The sequence below is a fragment of the Notothenia coriiceps genome, unplaced genomic scaffold, assembly GCF_000735185.1.
Source record: "Notothenia coriiceps isolate Sejong01 unplaced genomic scaffold, NC01 NC01_scaffold00010727, whole genome shotgun sequence".
NCBI classification, from domain to species: Eukaryota; Metazoa; Chordata; class Actinopteri; order Perciformes; family Nototheniidae; genus Notothenia; species Notothenia coriiceps.
The window spans coordinates 211,613-232,281 of record NW_011343428.1 but is presented as its reverse complement, the minus strand read 5'-3'; the positions used below and the strand labels follow the sequence as shown (position 1 = coordinate 232,281).

Sequence of the window (20,669 nt, the reverse complement as noted above, 5' to 3'; positions counted from 1 at the left end):
AGAATTATACATTTCTGTCTTTTTATGCCTATAATAGCTATTAACTTGAATTTGTATTCAAATTAATTAATCAATTATTTTTTATATGTTATTGTAATGTAGAGACAAGGCATTTAGTGACAATCATGTATTGCGTTACAATTACGGTATATGTAAAAAAATTTTAAAAAAAAAATCTAAATATGATATTTGGCCTCAAATCATCTGAGGCCTGGCGTCCCCCCTGCGATCTTTGGCGCGCCCCCCCCCTGCGATCTTTGGCGCGCCCCCCCTGCGATCTTTGGCGCGCCCCCCAGGTTGGGAACCCCTGCTATATATAATAATAATTCACAACCCACCAATAACTGCGGGATAGATTTTCTCAATGTGGCCCTAACAGACTCGATCAGTTTGTAGTATTGAAGGGCTCTTGAGATGCTAGCGCAGTGTTTTCTGTGAGGAATGGGAGAAGGTGCTTACGGTTGCGCTTGGTTTCATCGGCCTCATCCTCGTTGTCCGGGTCGATGTCCTCGGCCTGAGTGATCCAGTCCAAGTAACCCTTCAGATCCTCCTCCAGCTGCTGCTTCTCCCGCAGCTTCTGGAAGTCTCCCCGGGCTTTGGCTTTCTCTCTCTCCTTGGAAAACTCTCTGGGTTTGCAGAGGGACACACAGACCAAACAGGAACACATACAAAAGAGTGCATGAATGACCAAAAAACACACACAGGAAAAAATTATGTTTTTCAACATGCAATGGAACAGTCTTCCTTCCTGTATTAATCAATATGCATTATTATGATATTTTCACTACATTTAATAAATATTATCTACATATTCACATACGTAAATCCCAGCTTTTAAATGCCTTGTGTGTTTGTTTTAACCCTAGCCACTGGAGGGAGTTGTACACCTTTGAAAGCGAACACAGCACTATATTTAGATCCCGACAGTACAGTAGTGTATCCTTCAGGCGAGCGTCTTAATCATACAGAAAAGGCAATTTAGGTGGACAGATGGTTTCAAGACACACAAAACATTTGCACAGCATCTGAATTCAAAGATTATATAAAACAAAGACCGTTGGAACTAAAATATGTGGGGATCCCAAAGACGGTGTGTAAATATATTCAGTGAATGTTGAGATATAGCATTACTGAGAGAAATATGTATTAAACTGTGATAATTAAAAAAGAAAAAAAGCAAGGCATTTAGGAAGCTGAACAATAAATTATGCCAATCTAAAGAAAGAGACTGCAAGTGTCTGTGTTGATGATTCTGTTAACCTTGTTGGATTTTTTATTTTTTGAAATCTGGGTTTTCAGGCTGGTCAACCATCCAGAGTTAATTCTACTGTAATACCCCACCCCCACTCCACAGAGCTGGGGAAGCAAACTGGGGTTTGAGAGAGCTTAGGAGCGCAGAGGGAGTGAAGGGCGAGGAATAAGATTAATTTCTCTCTCAGGAGGTTGGGTGGGTTTGAGGACGGGGAGGGAGAAGAAACGCTCACTTTGCAGTTGCCGCGGAAAGGACGTGATTCTTTTTATGCCAACAGATGTCAGAAAAGAACGCCTGAGAGAGAATATTAATTTATCTTGTGGTCTTAACACAGAATAGATAAAGCAGGGTATAATATCTTAATATTTGTGCATAAAGATTGTCAGGATCCTTACATCTCAAGACTCTGCAGCACAGCCTTACTTATTTATAGGCTAAAACTCAATAGTAAGCAGTGCCAGAGTGCACAAAAAAACACTGCACACGCTTTGCACACTGCACTCCAAAACCACTGCACGAATTTCCTCTTACCCACTTAGCACACCTAACACAAGGTTTAACACGAAAAAGGATCCCAGTATGATCAGGGTAACAAAATAAACACAGGGTGTTCCGAAGCCGATGGCGTCATTGACCTACAGGAGCCAAAAGTAGGCGGTTAACAGACAGAAACACAAAGGGCAGAGACCCTCCAGCCTGACATCAGGCAGAAGGTCTCTGTTTGCAAAGAGAGGAAAGTGCTTACCCGCTCAACACACCCAAAACCAGGTTAAGAACGAAAAAGGAGCCGAAGATCACAAGACTGACAAAGTAAACCCATGGAAGCTCTAAGCCCATAGCATCGTTCATCTGGAGAAATAAGCATAGGCACAGAGGAAGGAGAGGAGTGGGAAGAGAGGAAGAAAAGAGTGAAACAAACTGTTAAAGGAAAAAATAGAACAGCTTTTTCTTCAGATGAAGAAGAATAGAGATCATGCAGGAGTATTAAAAGTAGCACGACAGCATATTATTGTTTTTGTTGTGAGTTATTGAATGCATTCAATCTTTTATTCAATCAATCATATCAGAGTGATAAGAGCTGCCTCAAGACGTTTTCAGCAGCGTCACCATCACAATGTCAGTCACATGTTGGTCTGATGTGATCTGAAGCCGGCTGGCAGTCACATGATATTGGACTGGGAAGGCAGAGACTCACCCAGTACAGCACGTCCGTCCAGCCCTCCATGGTGATACACTGAAACACTGTGAGCATGGCAAACAGGAAGTTGTCAAAGTTGGTGATGCCTCCGTTTGGACCGTGCCAGCCTTCCCTGCACACGCTGCCGTTGATGGGGCATTGGCGCCCGTGCCCTGAGATCGCACATGGAGCTGGTTCCTCTTCTGCTATCGTGTCTATAGAACGAGAGCATCATCAGAATTGTGGGAAATTGCTGTTTTTTAAATATTTGATTATTTTAAACAGGGGTCTCACACAGTATTTGGAGTAATCAAACAACTTTCTAGCAAGACTGTAAAATGTGCAGATATATATGAGATGTGTAAAGTAGAAGGTGTACTCATCAAGAGGGCTTACCCACGCCAGGAATAAAGCAGGTTGCGTGCATTTTACCGATGAAAAGCTCCAGGCCAATAATAGCATAGATGATGATGACAAACAAGACCAGGAGGGCAATGTGGAGCAGAGGGACCATGGCTTTAATGATGGAGTTCAATACCACCTGTAAACCTAAGCAAGGCAGAACAAGAGACATTTTATATGGAGCTTGGCTGCACTTTGCACAGTAATACAATCCAGCTGCTTCTACTTTCTACCACTCTCTATCCCTGTGATTACTGCAAATACAATCATGATGGTTTACATTTCAAAATATGAAATCTACATTTTGTACACAACATTCACCATTAAATATGCAGTGGTGAAAAAGTGTTCAGATCTGTTATTTCAGTAAACGTATTAATGGCACACTACCATGAAATACTCCACCCAAAGTAAAAGCCCTGCATTCAAAACCATCTCCATCCGGACTGATAATATATAAACCTTAAACTCACTATTAAAAAGGACCGGCTAGGATCATTAAACAATATAAACAGAAAATAGGTGGTAAACTGTATGTGTTGGGTAAGAGTTGTCTGTGTGTGGGTTCAGCTCAGTACTCACTGGGAACTCCTGAGACCAGCCGCAGGGGTCGCAGCACACGAAAGGCTCGAAGGGCTTTAACATCGAATCCACCTCCGGGTTTTCCTGCGTGACCATGCCCTGACGGATGGTTGATTTCTCCTTCTAATTCAACTTCTACCTTATCTTCTTTGGTCAAAAGCTCCAAGACAACACTGAAGAGTCTGTGAGAACACAAAAACCTCACACTATGAGTCTGCTGAGGAAAACATGCTGTATGACATACAACAACGTGTTTGCTGATATGTATCCGAGCTCAGTCAGTCTATTAATCGATAATTAGTTTACAGACAGAAAATTAATCGGCAACTACTTTGTCATGGTCCAGTGGTGGTTTGTCAATGGTGAACGACATGAATTCATAATACATCCTTCATTAATTTAAGATCTGCACCCTTATTATAAAGAATTACCAAAGAAAACAGACTGTTTTGTATCATCCATAATCACACATTCAATCATTTCCATTACAAATTATTAATTAATACAACTTTTTATTCATACTTAGGTACTTTACATTTACTTCCTTAACTAATTGTATTAACTGTAACATATTGTATCTCATGACACAGCTAATAAATTGTGGTTAGCTTAACAGCTGATAAATCAAGCTTTTAGGGTGGTAACCTAATGACTGAATCAACCAATAGGAAGTTCTCTCGCACATAATATATTGTAATTCTGGGACTCTATAATAATACCATAGGCTGAAAACATTTACAAAACCTTCTGAGACATCTGAAGCTTAAATTAATTCCTGGCTGAGAGGGTTTTAATTGAATTGTGGATACCTCAAAGCATCATTTAGCTGTGAAACTATAATGTAGCATGTGTCATCAGTTTACTTTACAGCCACCCACAAACCATACTGATATCACCAGGATGCATTTTGAGAGTGCTACAGCGGAGAAAGCTGAATACAATGCACTGATAATGTTAATAAATAGTATATAAAATGGGAAGTTAACACTGTAGTAGTAGCTTCCACATATTCATAGTGTTTGTAACACACGTTTTGTTTCAATATAAAGTCATGGCTGAGGCTGAAAGTGCATTACAGCAGTATTTTACCCCTTTTGTCTCAATATCTATGCCAATGAAAGTATAAATACGGCAAAATAATGTTTTCAAAAGTGGCCTAAAAAGGGAAACAGTGAAAAAACCTTTAAAGAGGTCACTGCATCACAGTCAGTCAGACATTCCTCACCTAGCCAAAAGGGGAAATCATCTGGACACATCACATCAGAGCTGTGCACTAAAGGCGGTGAATGGAGCTGCCGATGGGAAGGAGTTCTGAGGGCCTGTGAGCGCAGTCTGCTCAGACTTATGTTGAACTGAGTCACAGCTGCAAGACTGCCCATGTGCCACCGGGGTATCATTACTCATCCAGTCATGTTCAAAGGAAAACATATCGACACCTTTTACCTCCTTTTTACTCCTCCTACTCCTAAGGAGATCCAGCCTCATGAATGTAATGCTTGTTTAGGTTAACAAAGTGTATCCTCACATCAAGTGGTTTAAACCGGTTCAACCCGTTAACAACAAATCACTTTACAATTATTCATTTTGTGTACAGCGCTTACTGTGTTTGAGGAGCTTCATTCATTAGTTTCTTCTATTTTAGGCATCCAATGGTTCAAAATTAATTAATTTCTGTTTAAAAAAACTGCTAATTGATTTTAAAAAGCTGTGCAGAAAATAATGAAAAAACTTGAAAAACTATACATCCTTTTCTTTTTTACTCATGGTTCTGAGTACATGGTGAAACAAAAAAACACATATTTGTGCACAACATTAGTGTTCAAAGTTGTAAAGTAGAAATGTAGAGTAGTCTGCTACACTAGGTACTGTATGTTCACCAGCTTTCAGGAAGAGAAGATTAGAACAATCCTTCTACTGCATAAAGGTTAGTTGGAGTACCATCTCAGTACATACAGTAATTAATTGTTAATGAAAAAGTATCATTTAGTTTAGTTTAAAGTGCACCTATCATGCTATATTTGAATAATATAGTGTACTGTAGGACCATACCTATATAAGGCATATTTATACATTTTATTTTTCAAAATACCAAACAGATCATGCATTTTAGCCATTCCTCATTTCGCTCAATTTAACACTGTCTTTGCATGGGCTGATTCTGTGAGAACACCACACACACCAGGCCTGGCATATCAACTACAGCGTCTCCAGCGCTTTCCAACGGCAATGTCTGTGGCTGTCTCCTCCTGATTGGTGGAGTTGGCCCAATAGCCGTAGCGCCACTTCTGTGACGTCATAGAAGTGTTCAAATCTGGATCAGTCTATCAGATCCGTTGCAGCCCCTTTTTTTTAGAGATTTGGGTATGGAGGAAAATAGAGAGGGTTGTGTTTTCTGACACTTGGTGAGTTCCCTGGAACACCGGGGACACATATGCGTGTATAAAAGACGTACAAAAGTTCATTTTGCATGATAGGTCACCTTTAAGAGCTTTAAATAAACTGGAATGATACAAGTAAAGAAAAATCGTATCTGATAATTACTCACCTCCACTAATCCACCCTCAAAATGAAAAATGTCACTTTTGTAAGTTCAATTCAATAAATATTTGTTTTCATGACCTTACTGTTACTATTTGTTTTGTTGCAGAGCCATTTTATATTTCTTACACCCTCTTTATTATACATGTAATACAAAAATAGTTTTAATAAATCTTTCCATTTGGGTATGGCTCTTTTCTTGATTAAAAGTAAAAGGCTTTTTATCGTAACATCAGACCTTACATGTCTTATTTAACTTGCATTTAAACATATTTCTCTCTAACAAGAGCATTATTTAAAAAAAACTGCATTCAAGCCCTAGTAAAAGCACAGCTGAAACTCCAACCCCTCCCTATAGGCTGAATGTAGGCTGAACCTTGACCTTATAGCATACATTTATAAAGCCATATTGACAAAGCTATGTTTGAATACTGGCAGTATTATTCCAGTGTGTCATTTCAGTGATTTAGCTGCAGCGGTCGATCTCCATAGCAGACGTCTTTGCATTTGACTGCATGGCAGATCAGCCCTGCATGCTGCATACAGACAGAGATTTGACCTAGCTACCCACTGGACTGTGTGTAGGAGAGGAGAGAGAGGAAGGAAGATAGAGGAGAAAAAAAGAGACGCTGCGATAAGGATGAAGATAACGAGAGCAGAGTGTGCACGGGATAAGGAAGAGGGGGGGATTGAGGTGGGGAAGTGTAAAGCATGACGTTCAAGATCAAAATGGAAGGGGGAAGTATAAGAAAGAGCTGCAGAGACAACGCAAAGCAGGATGGGAGAGTGGGAGAAGAGAGGAGAGGAGAGGAGAGGGAGTGTTGGAGAAGAGATGAAGTATGGAGAGATGGTGACTCACTCCAGTGGTGGTAAAGCTCTGATTTATTCTCTCTGTCTTTTCTGGGTCATACACTGTGGGTGTATGAGGGTCTCTGTTAGCACTTGGTCGCTTGGAACAGAAGCTTAAGCAACTTTCACTTTAATACTGACTGCCTCTCAGAAACACTGTCAACGGCAGCTGTCAAACTGAGATCAATGTGCAAATCACAAAACCTCATGATTTACGACACATCGTTCAGCTGGCTTGATGCCAAATGAAGCAGGAACTAATTTTAATCAAATACATTGTTTACTTTCAGATTCAGTATATTGAAATATCTAAACTCGATGACTTACCCTATGACGACAATGACGAAATCCAGCATGTTCCAACCGTTTCTCACGTAAGCGTTTTGGTGCATCACCAAACCATAAGCGATAATCTTCAGAAAGGTCTCAATTGTGAAAATGATGAGGAAGGCATACTCGACTGTTTCCTGCAGACACACAGAAAATAGAAGAAGAATAGATTTTTTATAGGAACTACATATGATGGATTATTAAGCATGGCATTAATAACATGCACACAGGAACAAACACTGAAGCACAAATACAGCAGCATACAGACACAAACATATACAAACATTTGGTGTAAACATTTAAATCCAGCTCTGTAGTATTCATGAATGTACCGAAAGAGAAAAGACAAAGCAACTTTACAAACGGGAGTGAAAAATGTGCAAAATAATGCTGTTAATTGTGTGCCATTATCGAAAACATTACCATGTTTGTTCAATCCGTAACACAATGTGATATTGACATAGCATTTGAATGCATCAAACCGAAGCAAAATAGAAGAGTTGCATGTTGTTTCCCAAATGCCAGTCACTCACATGGCTGCAATGAGGAAGGCTTCAACAAATATGGTATTTAGTGGAAGAGCTAGTGAAGCAGGCTGAGCCCAAGAAAAGGAGGATGACTGGTTTTACGAGTGATTTACATTTCAAAGTACAATCAATTCAAAAAGAGAAAAACATAATTGTTTAACCAGAGCAGCCAAATCTCACCTTGTCTCGACCTCATTCTGATCTGATTCGGTTCTCACACTTTCCGAAAATGTCTCAGCAAATATTCACAGAAGACTTTAATAGCCATGACAACAAGAGAAACCTTCAGTTACACGATAATATTTCAAGCCAGGAAAGAAAGGGAGGAACATCAGTGTTTTTTTGTTTAGTGTTTTAACCTCCAAATTACAATGAAGCTGTTTCGCCTTTTGGGTCAATTAATTTGTTTTGCTATTGAACAGACCACAAAGAAAAAAGTGGCATACAGCTGACCACTGATGAACTTTTTGAGCCTGCATCGTTATGTTTCTTTGGTTTAAGCTAGGGAGATTTATTGAAAATATGCTAGAAAAGGTAAAAGATGCTTGGCTTTGCATAGGCCTTGTCAGACGGTTATCTTTTGCAACTCAAAATTGTAGAATAACCAAAAGAAAAAGCACAAATAAGCACAAATAGGATTATATGGTGAAGAACAGAGATTCACTAAACTGAACATCCGGTCAAAAATCTCCCTCCCTGTATGGATATATCCGAGAGAATAAAAGAAAAAAAGGTCAAACACACTTTTGTTTTTAGACAGTATGTACTGGAACCAGTGATGTAACTCAGCATTACGCCTCTCTGCGGTTGTTTCAAAGACAGAGAGAACACGAGAACAAAAAGCCATCAGGTTGAGGTCGATTAGGAGTGTGGCTTACTACAGAGGCACACGTTGCTAGATAAAAGGAGGGTGTGCATGTTAGTGCACAGGGATGTGTGAGAGGTTGATGGTGGACACGCCACAGGGTGACTCGTCTTATTTAGGACAGTCCTGGGACCTCTCTGGAGATATGAAACCAGAGAGAAGCATCCTTTATGCATGAGACAGGTCAACGTAAACTCTGCACGCAAGCTGGTACAGTATACGTCTCTCAATACAAACTGCCATTTGACTTTTCACATGGGAAGAGCAAGGGTTCTTATTATACACACACAAATATACAATATATATATATATATATATATATATATAAATAAAACTTCTTCCACTTAAGAGAGTCCTTAATCCGTGTGTTCTCTGCAGACACCATCAACGCTTTGGGCTGCGGGTCTCGTTTTCCCAACAGTTTACTGCAGATTGTGAGAAGCACTTAGCCCAGAATAGGAGACACGAGCCTCTTTGTTACTGAAGTAAAAGGTTGAGTTAAGCTTGTGGCTGCTGCCTCTGTGCCGGAGCATGCTTAGGCCTCAGGGAGCACAGAGAACAGAAAGATGCATACCAACAGGGATGGAAAGGAAGTGACGGAGAGAAATGTGAACAATGACAAGTATTTCTTGAACAAAAAGGACCTAACAGCTGCTGCAGGAAACGGTTGGTAAAAATGAGGATTCATTCCAAAATAAACTAAAATGATTGAGCCTTTTCTTCGCCTGCCAAAGATCTTAAGAATTACATGTTTCTTTCTCGTGTTTGGTCAGTAATTGAGTAATAATTGAGCAAATATGGAAAGCAGAAATTCTTTGTCAGAACAGATTTAGCTTTCCAAGCCACAATTCATTTATGCAAATTGCCACTTCCTGGTTCGAGAAAGCATATTTAATATAATAGCAACTGATAACCATTCCCTCTCAATTAACCAGCAATGTATTCAATCATCAGCATGTTAAACTGCAAGCAGAAAAAGAACGAGGGATAGCCACAGAAAGAGAAAGAGTGAAAAACGAAGCCTTTGGGAATGACCATAAATATCTATGACTCATCCCAGTTTATTTGTGCTGAAAAGAGACTTACAGTAGTATATTCTCTTTTCTCATACAGTATATGAAACAATAAGCAGTTTATGTGTTTACATCACTTGCTTATATTCTGTATACACAAACAACATAATACAACAAGCGCTCACACAGGCAGTCCTTCAGTATACAGCACATGCTTATGTATTCAAATGCACGCTAACAGCACATTATAAATTCATGCAGAGCAGGAAACAACACGCCATTATATATGTCCGTCCTCAACGCCCACAGCACTGCAGACCCTCCCCTGCCACAGGGAGACATTCTTGTGTTCATGCACATCTCAGTTCATCTCACACACTCACATCACCATAGGACAAAGGAGGCTAACCCGCTCAACCATGCATTCTTCTACATAACTGGCCATATGACTGAGCCATGCGGACATAAGCAATGTAAACCTATTAAGAATTCAGATGGGCCTTTGTGCAATGCCCATGAGGCTCCGTTTATCTTCTTCCAGACTACACACACAAAGCACCAATTACATTTTGTGCACACTAATAAACAGTGGAAATGGCGTCATGAAAATACAAGACGACACCTTTTTCTTGTTTATTTATTCATTATATTGTATCATCTACATAAAGTCTGTTTAAAACGGCAGCCTCCTGTGATACACGAAAACTAATCACAGTGTTGAATATTTTGGATTCAAGATATGAAAATACGTTGAACATGAAACACTGTCCATGATGTTCATGATTGCTTCCTAACCAGATATGTCCCGTTCCTTTATATCAGCCAGGTCAATGTAATCTATACAACACAGAGTTATTTTGTGCTCAGAAAAGACTAAAATAATCAAATTAAAATATTCAGATTGTGCTTAAAAAACAAAACACATTAATAATTTAAAATAGGTAGGACAGTAAGTCATGACAACATTTGAAAGAGGCCTGCAGCCATTAAATATATATCTCATTAAGGGCACGACAGTGAATTGGAAAAATGAGGATGATAAAAACCATAATGCCAATACAGTAATACAGTATATTAGTTGGGGCTGAAACTAGACTATTTTCATTATTGAGTATTTTGTAAATAATATTTCTGCTCTATAAATGTCAGTGAAAGATGTTTATTGCAATTTTACAAAGCACTAATTGATGTAATTCTAGTTTACTGCAATCCAACAGTCCAAACCAAAAACAGAGCAGTTCAGAGCAGATGACAAATCTGAAGTTGAAAAGCAGATCATTTCTGTAATTTCTTAAAATAAATGTCTCAAAGTTTTAATGTGAAATTCAATACATTAAACTTATTGCTGCAGCTCTAATTTATGCTAACAAATGCATTCTGCAGCCTGTAACATGTATTTCTTATTTTCTTATTACATGATCACCTGAGTGTTGCTACATGTGCGTGTAAGAAAAGCCACATCTGAGCGTGTGGTGGCGAGGCCATATTCCCATGAGTCACAGTGACATCATGCATGTTTGATATCTGTGTGCGACCAGAGCGCTTACAAGCAGAGCAAACACAACAAATTACGAGCTATAATACCAATGTCAACAAAAACCATATATAGTGCAGCGGAGAGTCCACACAGTCAGCACATACAACCAACACACAGAGAGACCATGACGTGCACTGTGCAGCTGGCAGCCACGGGACAGTTTGAGAGCAGACCTCAGAGTGCCACAGAAACGTTATAATGTCATTTTGGATCTGATCCTGCACACAATAAGCAGACGTATATTCTGTAGGACTTTCCACATCATTCTCCCTCCCCCATGTGCTCTCATTTCCTTCGCTAACTCTCTTTCCTTCCCCTGTCTGTAGAGATCAGTCAGTGCCATCCAGCCACACCAGGCATTTAGTGCTTCTTCACCGCCTACTCCTGCAGGTTTGCACAGTAAATACATGTGTTTGAGTGTGCAGGCTACGTTGGGATGCATGTTTTTGTGTGTGTTATGCATGTGGTTTGTGTTAATCTTAAGGCCTGTTGCATTACCATAACAGCTGATCCTACTTTCAAGAATTTGACATTTTATTACCGTTCGCATATCATTTCCTGGTAGTTCTTAACAAGAAATAGACTGTGATTATGCATGTCTCTACATTGAATTTCATTGTTCAATTTTCAAATCTTTTAAACTGCTGACTAAATTCAATAATAAAAGATAAAAAAGAGCAGCGAAATGTCTTGAAATCCAGCAATTATATGACAAAATAAAATGTGATATATACCTCATCTGTTCTAATGTCATGATGATCCACGTGTTTATATATATATATAAATGTATATCTACATACACGTGTATTTGTGGGTGGTATGTGAAGTACTGTGGGGGTGGGCAGGAGTAGTGTGAGGATGTGGATGTCACACTGCCAAGAAAAACACTACATGTGCAGGTCATCTTAAGTATACCCACACTACCAGTATCTTAGCAAAGAAAGAAGACATCACACTGAATATTTCTTGCATAAGCTCTGTGATGTATTGCTAAGTAACACGATCTACACAATTGATGTAGTTGTAGAATGAAAATGTTCTCAGTTAGAAAAATGCTGCAGCTTTATTACTACATTAAACATATTTTAAAGCGACCTGTGCAGACGAGCCAATATAATTCAATCTGCTGAGGTCATGTGACTGCAGTGAAGAGAAGAGGGAGGTAATGGACCTGAATGCATCACCTCAGGGGGAATAAAGCTTTCTCATGAATTTCCATTTCAGTCAAGCTTACACACTATTTTCTCTATTACAAATATAGACAAACACATAAACACACACACTTTATGTAAGGAAGACAATATGATATATGGCATGAAAACCAAATCAAAACTCAGGAAATTGAAGTAAGATCCCAGAAGACAAAGTTCAGCTCTTCAGCTCAACGCTGCACGTCAACCAATCAGCTCGGCTCTTCACTTTTATTGAAATTCCTCCCTTGTAGCTTTTGGCTCAAGCATGCATTGAACAAGACTTTCAAATATGCTTACACAAAAAAATATTGGATTACTGACTCGATGCATTCAATTCAGTATCTGTCTTATTATAATATCCGCATGCCATGATAAGGAAAGGAAGATAACTGTAGCTAACATGTACCTCCCCTGCTATATTTGGGTTTGCAGGTTTTCTTTATTGTCTCTTCAACAACTCTTCCCATTATGATTTGGTTTCATACTCAGTTATCAGGCTTCGCATGTTAAATTCATTGCTCTCACTCTGTCGACTTCAGTCTCCCTCACACACACAGATTGGAAAAGTCTGCAAAGTAAAAAATATATATATATATTTGGTTCATAGAAATCTTCTGTGATTCTCCTTTAAGAAGGCCCATTTGACGCACATGCTCTGCTGTTGCACTTAATCATGGCTGCACTTGCTGTATCCACACAAAGCTAACACTGCTCTCATTTCCTCTTTGCTCTCTCTTGCAGTCTTACACACACACTTGCACACACATGCAGAAATACACTTTCAAGATAGCAAGCAGGGACAGTGCTAGTGTGAGCGCCAAATGAGCAGTTACATTAAGTGACTAAACACATACTTCTACCATCATCTCTATGGGAGTCCACAGTCCAGACGTTGCTGATTGTGCCAGCCATTATACACACACACACACACACACACACACACACACACACACACACACACACACACACACACACACACACACACACACACACACACACACACACACACACACACACACACACACACACACACACACATCCTGAAAGAACCACACACTTTCCAATGCTGCACACACAGACCCGCATACAGGGTTCCAGGTAGTGTATACGAAATGCCTACATACACACTCCTGCCGTTCTAGATGCACATTATCTAATGTGAAAAGACGTCTGAGCTGAATTACCACTAAACCTAATGACTGTTTCATGTCAGGATGAGATGAAGAGCAGAGAGGAAGATGAGAGGCCAGAAACTGCACAGGGATGGTTTCAGCAGGACTGATTCTCCACACTTTTGTCTGAACGATTTGATGGTATTGATACTCTTAATCATACTGTTTTTCATCAATATATTATAGGTCTCAGATATATACAAAACATGTCTCTGAAGTGTTTGACTCGAAATACCAAACAGATCATGCATTGTAGCATCCCATAAACCCCTCTGTTTCAGGCCTCTTTCAAAAGGGCTGATTCTGTATCTGTAGCTTTAAATGCAAATGAACATGAGCATGATTTGGAAAAGAAAAACAAGAGACACTTGTTTCACACAAATGTCCAAAGTTAAATGTATTTTACGCATCACCTTGAAATGCAGGTATGGTTAGGCTTAGGTTACAGATGCAATTAGACCAGTGGCGTCACTACCAAGGTAAGGAACTTTACCCCGAATAATAAAAACACATTTTTTAGAAAGTCACTGATTTTTACTGCAAAACCCACACACTTACCACCAACTGCTTCATTCGTCACCCACATACAAATGTACAATATTCTTTACACGCGCAGCCACAACATTGGCACATAAAGCACTCCTCATGGAAATGCATGTCATCAACTCACAGAGCGTAGACTAGAACCACAGGCTACGATTACTACATCAAAACAAAGACTGTAGCAATCAGCAACATCAGTAGCTAAAGGATTTTATATCATGTTTGCTATAAGGCGATTCAAAACAAGAGAATAACAAATACAAAGTGCGCATGTATAGTACGTGTGCAAAATGGGGAACGTAATCTGCATCTTTCAAATAGTTTGAAAAAGTAACATGAAGGAAATCATTGATGCACCTACAGTATTATCAGATAAGACAGAAGACTTCACAGTATGGTGCCTCTGATAATCTCTGACATAAACCACTACAATCTGGCACATGCCCCTCAGTTGTCACACTGAAGCACTTGGTGGCTGTGATCAGTCAAAAGGCATTGGCTGCCAGTCACAAGTTTGGCACTGTGATGGTTGTTAGTATGTATTTGCATCGTAGTTGCTCATTTTGTAGTACACAGTATGTGAATTTCACAACTACAGTATAACATATATATATATATATATATATACAACACTTTACTTTAGTGTGGCATTTGTCTTGTCGTGTAACAGGCCTGAGAGTTCATTGAAGTCGCTGTTAAATTGTGAATGAGTGAACTGACTGTCGATGTAAGTGTTAGGGGGTGAATGCAGATAGATCCATGTGATTAGTTAAACTGCAGTGCATTTGAACCAGATTGGAACTGCTGACTGCTGACCTAGATGGAGCTGATAAACTATAGCAAGTATTCATTTAAAATTAAAATACAGCTATTCTCCTAAAGCTAAGAGCAATTTTATGTTAAATGGGCTTTTAATGTATCTCACAAGAACAGGAATACCTTTCATGTTGCACTATGGCATCAGGCAAGTGTAACTTTTGAGGATAAAACTGTGGTTTAAACTTTAGGACTTGATGTTTAAAAAATACTTACTACTCAGCATAGTTTCGTTCTGTTGAATCCATTGATCTTTCACTTGCACAAAGCATTTAGTAAAACTGCAAGATAATCAAGTCGTAAAATGAGTGGAACATTTGTACAAAGCCTGCCATCTCAATTAAAGATGGCATTAGAAAAGATGTGCTGTCTGGTTGTGTGTCACAGTATAAAACACAATAACACTACATTCAATTACTGGGGGATGACAGCCATGTAACTGTCATTATTCTAAACAAGCTGCACTTGTTAATCTTAAACAGTGGGGACAGTGGTTAACAATGACCATCTCCCACCCCATCACCTCTTCTTGTCTCAACCACTTGAGCTAGTTGTTGCAGCAAATGTAGCAAAAATAATATCCTTTTTTTTTTTTTTAAATGTAGGAAAGCTGTCATAGTATGAAGAACATGCCACCATTTGCAAACAATCTGAGTATAAAAGATGTCTTGTAACAACCAATATCATAGCACTACCTTTTGTGCAATCTGAGCCAAATGTCTACACACGCTTAGTCATTAGCATTCAATCATATTTAAAAAATATTTATCAAAGTGATTCATGAATTTAAAAAATCCTGAAGTGTTAAAGCATCCTAATGTGAAACAGATTAAAGCTGTGCATTCTCTGCTGGTTTCCAAATGACCTCTGAATTGGTTTGTGGAAGGACATTTTTGTCTTTACATGCTTGTGTCCTTTTGTCCCCAGTAAAATAAATATCTCTGCGGCTCCAGAGTTATGCAATTACTGTGGTATGGGCAAACATTTCATGATACCGTACGCAATTCGCTGTATTGCCTTCAGAAGGATGAGATGTATGAATCATATTCTTCACGAAAAGGTCATTGTTTTGCTCAGCTACCTTCAGCAGGAGCTGCCCGGGGTGTTGAGTCTCAGATAGATAAGTTAGAAGTGACCTTAAAGTGAAGGCAGACTTTTTTCTGTCCCCTAGACAAGGTGGGTGCAGAGGAGACACAGTCACATGCAGAATGGGCTGTGTGTCTTATGACTAAACAATTGAAGAGCAAGAAAGGAGAAAGCTTAGCAGGAGAATATTGGGGAAGTTACTGAGTTCCGGACAGGGTTTGTTTTCTTACGTGCCTGTGTGTGAGCTCGCTACATCCTGTTACTCACTTGTGCCTCCTGGTGTTAGCAGGACCCCAATCTTTTGCCCTGTGTTCAGCCCGAGGAGGAAATTGCTTTCTATTTATAATGAGCTGCTGCATTTAACCAAGCCTTACTAACAAGACGAGCAGACTCATGCTATTTAGGCCTCTGTGACTTTGCAGCATTGCACAGTTCTAACCCAAAGCATCTCTGCACCACATATAGACTCAATGTGGACAGTGTAGCACAAGGAGAGGAACAGATGCAGTAGTTTTACCTTTCAAGAGTTAAGGTTAAATGAGAACGCACTAAGTAAACTGTCTACATATCCATGAGTCTAGAAGTAAGCTTGTCTGTTTCAAGGTTTCTGTTTCTCTTGGTGCTGAAAGTTACACCACTTCTGAATGTATTACTCAGTGAAAAGCAGCTGAGCTCAGCAGCCTTGTGATATAATGTGATCCTTGCTTTACACATCAGGCCTCTCAGCACCCCACCTCAGGTTTCATATCAGTCCACCTGTGAGGCTGCGGAGCAGAGCGGTGTGAGATGGCAATCTTCCCGACAGCCTTACCTGCTGGCTGCTTTTGCAAAACTAGCTCAGCACTTTTGCCTGTAGTGCTCCTCCTGTGACTACAGTGCGAGTTCTGTAGAACAACTAAGGCCAAGCTGGCACACCTGCCCGACAAAGTATTCTATTGTTCAGCCTCTGCTGAAAAGGGATATATTGCATTATTCGCTCTCTGGTATCTGATTTATTGTTGACACTGCAGGATTCAACCAAAGTTCTGTGCAAGCAATAGACAAGTATCAGTATAAGGATCAGCAAAAACACATATAGTGCAGACAAGAATCCATAAAGGAGGCAATTGTGCATTTGAACTTTAGCCCCACTGAAAAAGCAATGAAATTATAATTCATTAGCATTAACATGTTTTACCATCTCTACTTGCATGTGAGCCTTATCAAGGATGAAGCTCAGTTCTGGACCGTGTGAGAGATAAAACACAAATTATAGCATTTCTTAATGGGTGCATCCCTGAATCCAATCGGACATTTGTGTTTACAGAGACATATAAACTCCAGTAACAAATACTAAACAGCGAAGCCTCAACAGGTTGAGACAACAGACATATTACAAAATATTCCGTGGCATTATATTAGATCAGATTAGAAGTGGAACGTAGATTATTTCCAAGCAATGTTAGTTATTAAGTTTGATGGCATTTAGTTATCCCTGGAGTGAATATTGAAACGCTCCCAGGCCTCCTGAGAGTGCTCAGGATTTATTAACACTGCAGTTAGGCTCCATAATGATTGCGTTGCAAATCTATAAAAGGTCCCGAAGGTAGAGGCTATACGTCAGTTACGAGTATAAAAAAAGCTACTGTCAACGCTAACACACATGGTTCATTATCAGTCTGAGGCCTGGACACACTTTGGTGAGTGGCATCTGTCGCTGAATGCTGTTTAGCTCAATGGAGTTGCTACATCCGTAAAGAAAAAAGAAAAAGACAGCTGGTGTGTGTGTCACTACTCTAGTGCAGTATTAAAATAGTCTTTGATTCACATTAGGGGCGCAAGATGCAGTGTCCTACCAGTCTCTAAAGCTGTTTTCCAGATTCTAGTTCCATACTTCTCGTTCAAGTTTCTGCCTCTTGACCCCATTAGGACAATCCAACTCTTCTACTTCCACTCCCAAGCAAACCCTGACAACACACTGTACTGTACATGATACTTTATCATACACTTTAATGTCCCAGGTGGCCCACTTTCCCCCTGATGCACAACCTCTGTGTAAACAAACACCCTGAGATCACCCACATCAGAAGCAGGACACATTACTTCTTTAAAGTAGACCAGACACACTTTTTACTGAAGCTGTAGCTAATCTAGCACAGCAGGTTGAGCAGCGTAACATTCAGAGAAACACTCTGGTCGGTATTTTACAGCAGGCTGGAATCATTTCTCTAACATGGTCCTGCTCTCAGACGAAGCTTTCAAGAACATTCAAACGTCTACACTGAATAAACTGCACATGAATCATTGAACACTACAGCTGCATACTGCTCATAAGGACCACATTCTGTGTGTTTGTCTGGCTTTTGGAGAGTGCACTCATCCCCAGCTGTGGAACAATGCTTACAACACTACATCACCCATAATTCATCACACAGACATAAATGCACAAGGTGCACAGAGTGGTGCAATGACGATAAATGCTAAAAATAGAAAGCTGAATAAAACCTCAGTACAGGGAAACTATGACATGATAAAGCACCAATGAGGGTAGTTGTCAAAGTGTTTCTGTGTATAGGCACAGCAGCATATCTGCACCATAAAGCAATATACTGAAGATACAATCTGTATGCAGCATCTCGAAAAAGGGATAAAATCAAGCTTTGTCAACGGAAAGAGGATTATGAAGTAGCATTTGGTTGTATATTTTAGGATCTAACTACTGTAAGATTGTCTTCCAAACATATCACACACATCGCAACTGATAACAGTCATTCATTCAAGCCATCCATCACGGTCTCCACTCATTGAGTTCATCTGAAAATTATGCAGAGCATTACCAATCAGTCTTTAGTCTGAGTAGCAGCAATGAACAACAGGCACCAAATGAATAAACAGATTATTACAGTGATGTAGAAACTACTCACCAGGTCATGGTTTGTGGAGTTGGAATCATCTGCTGGGAAGGGTACATACACAGCTAAGGCCATACAGTTGGCAAAAATAGCAATTAATATAAAGATATCAAATGGCCTGAGGAAAAAGGTTAAGGAAAACACGAAAATGATTTATTAAAAGGTAAGAAATACTATGGGCACAACATGTGAAGTTATTATTATGTGTGATATATTCTTCTCCTAAATGATTTGATCTGTATTTCTCGAAAAATATCTCAATCTGCAGATTTACCATATTAGCCAGATGACACCAAGAAACAATTTCCATATTAAAATTAGTAATAAATCAAAGCACAAACTCTGTAAAATATAAAAATAAAACGTTGTCCTGATGCACAACTTCATGAAAATAGATTATTGGTTAAAACAACCAACCAAACTACATTGCTTTATATCTTTCCGTAGACAAATATGTTTTAATCTTATGGTCAATTCTTCACACTCCTTTGATCACTGACAGGATATTTCAATTAACAACTTTTAGAAAAACAAACACACTGCTGCACTGCTGCATGCAGTCCATGTAGAACAACTTGGACTGCTGATACAGGCACAGTTACATTGCACAAAGAGTGCTGATGTTAAATCCCTATTGACCTTTTTTTTTGACAGAAACACAAAGGCGGATTATGAAATATTTCTTTGCCATTCACATTAGGCAATCTCCTTTATGACATCTGATGGATTTTGTGATATCAACATCTGCTTAAGCAACGAACCCACCAGACACACAGCTGCATCGTGGCCGTAAGGGTTGCAAGGTTAACTTTAAAGTTGTAATTCGATAGATCTTTAAAGCAAAAATAAAATGTGAGCAAACAGAAATGCTCAGTATTGGTTTAATGCATTCAGTTAAGCTCTCCCTCACTATTCTATGGATATGGGTTCAAGAACAAATGAACAAAAGAAAGTAAAAACCATAAGGCACCTAGTGAAAGCGTTGTTTGAACTAGAGGTTCAGATGATATACTGGAAGATTAGCTCTGGTTTAACTCAAGACTCATTTCACTTGGTGTCCAACCAACAGGCCAAAACCCGAAGACATTCAATCTCCACAGACACAAACGAAACAAGTCTCACATTGAACCAGATAACGCTTAGTGTTTTTCCTTGAAAGATTAATCGGCTAACCAAAAAGGTTCCAATTAGCTTTCCAATCTTATCGATGTATCAACTTAATCTGAGCTCTGTGAACAGGTACTGGTCTTTGGTCAAATCTCCACACATGCACCCAGCCCCACACTAAGCCGCAGTTAAGGATACTTCCACTCCACCAGGCTGATGCAGGCCCTGCGTATGGGGTTGTTGAGTTTGAGGCAGAACAGAGCCCTCGGGGGCCTGCTGTTGGCGTTACTGCCCTGTTTCTTGCTTTTGGCATACTGCTGCCTCTTCTTCTGTGCCAACGCACCTACCGGGATGGTAGTGGACGCTGGGGCAGGCAGGGCAACAGGTGCGGGGGGTGCCACAGGGGCTGGGGCAGGGGCCACAGCAGGGGCAGGGGTAGAGGCAGGAGGGGCCTCTGGGGCCACGGGGGCTGGGTCCGGGGCGGGCCCGTTGGCGCTCATGGTGTGGGCGTGGCTCTGTGAGGAGCATCCAGCAGCATGGATCTGCCAGGGTAGACGGGGTGGCTAGAGGAGGGCAGAGCAGTCTGACCAATGAGCTGGCACGTCACCAGGGGGAGCGACTCTGGTGCTGCTGGCATAGTTTGCCTCTGAGAAGGAAAAAAAGGGGAGAAAATCATCAGTATATTTCACAACAATATGTTTTACAACAATAAAGACTAATTGATATTGCTTGTCTTCAAATCACTATAGTACATCAACTTGCATAATGCAATACAACACACTTTAAGGT

General features: G+C 39.9%; 1 protein-coding gene across 6 annotated transcripts in view; it reads right to left on the bottom strand.

Moving 5' to 3' along the window:
* cacna1da (calcium channel, voltage-dependent, L type, alpha 1D subunit, a) overlaps positions 1–20,159 on the bottom strand; it is a 49,567-nt gene extending 29,408 nt beyond the window's left edge. For all 6 annotated transcript variants that reach the window (XM_010771933.1, XM_010771934.1, XM_010771938.1 and 3 more), the window contains exons 1-8: positions 20,079–20,159; positions 18,786–18,891; positions 7,128–7,267; positions 3,414–3,595; positions 2,826–2,978; positions 2,448–2,644; positions 1,998–2,101; positions 460–626 (exon numbers count right to left, since the gene is read on the bottom strand). In XM_010771933.1, coding sequence (XP_010770235.1) covers positions 460–626; positions 1,998–2,101; positions 2,448–2,644; positions 2,826–2,978; positions 3,414–3,595; positions 7,128–7,267; positions 18,786–18,848 — 1,006 coding nt within the window. In that variant the 5' untranslated portion in view covers positions 18,849–18,891; positions 20,079–20,159. The remainder of the gene's footprint in view (positions 1–459; positions 627–1,997; positions 2,102–2,447; positions 2,645–2,825; positions 2,979–3,413; positions 3,596–7,127; positions 7,268–18,785; positions 18,892–20,078) is intronic.
* Positions 20,160–20,669: the final 510 nt, after the last annotated feature.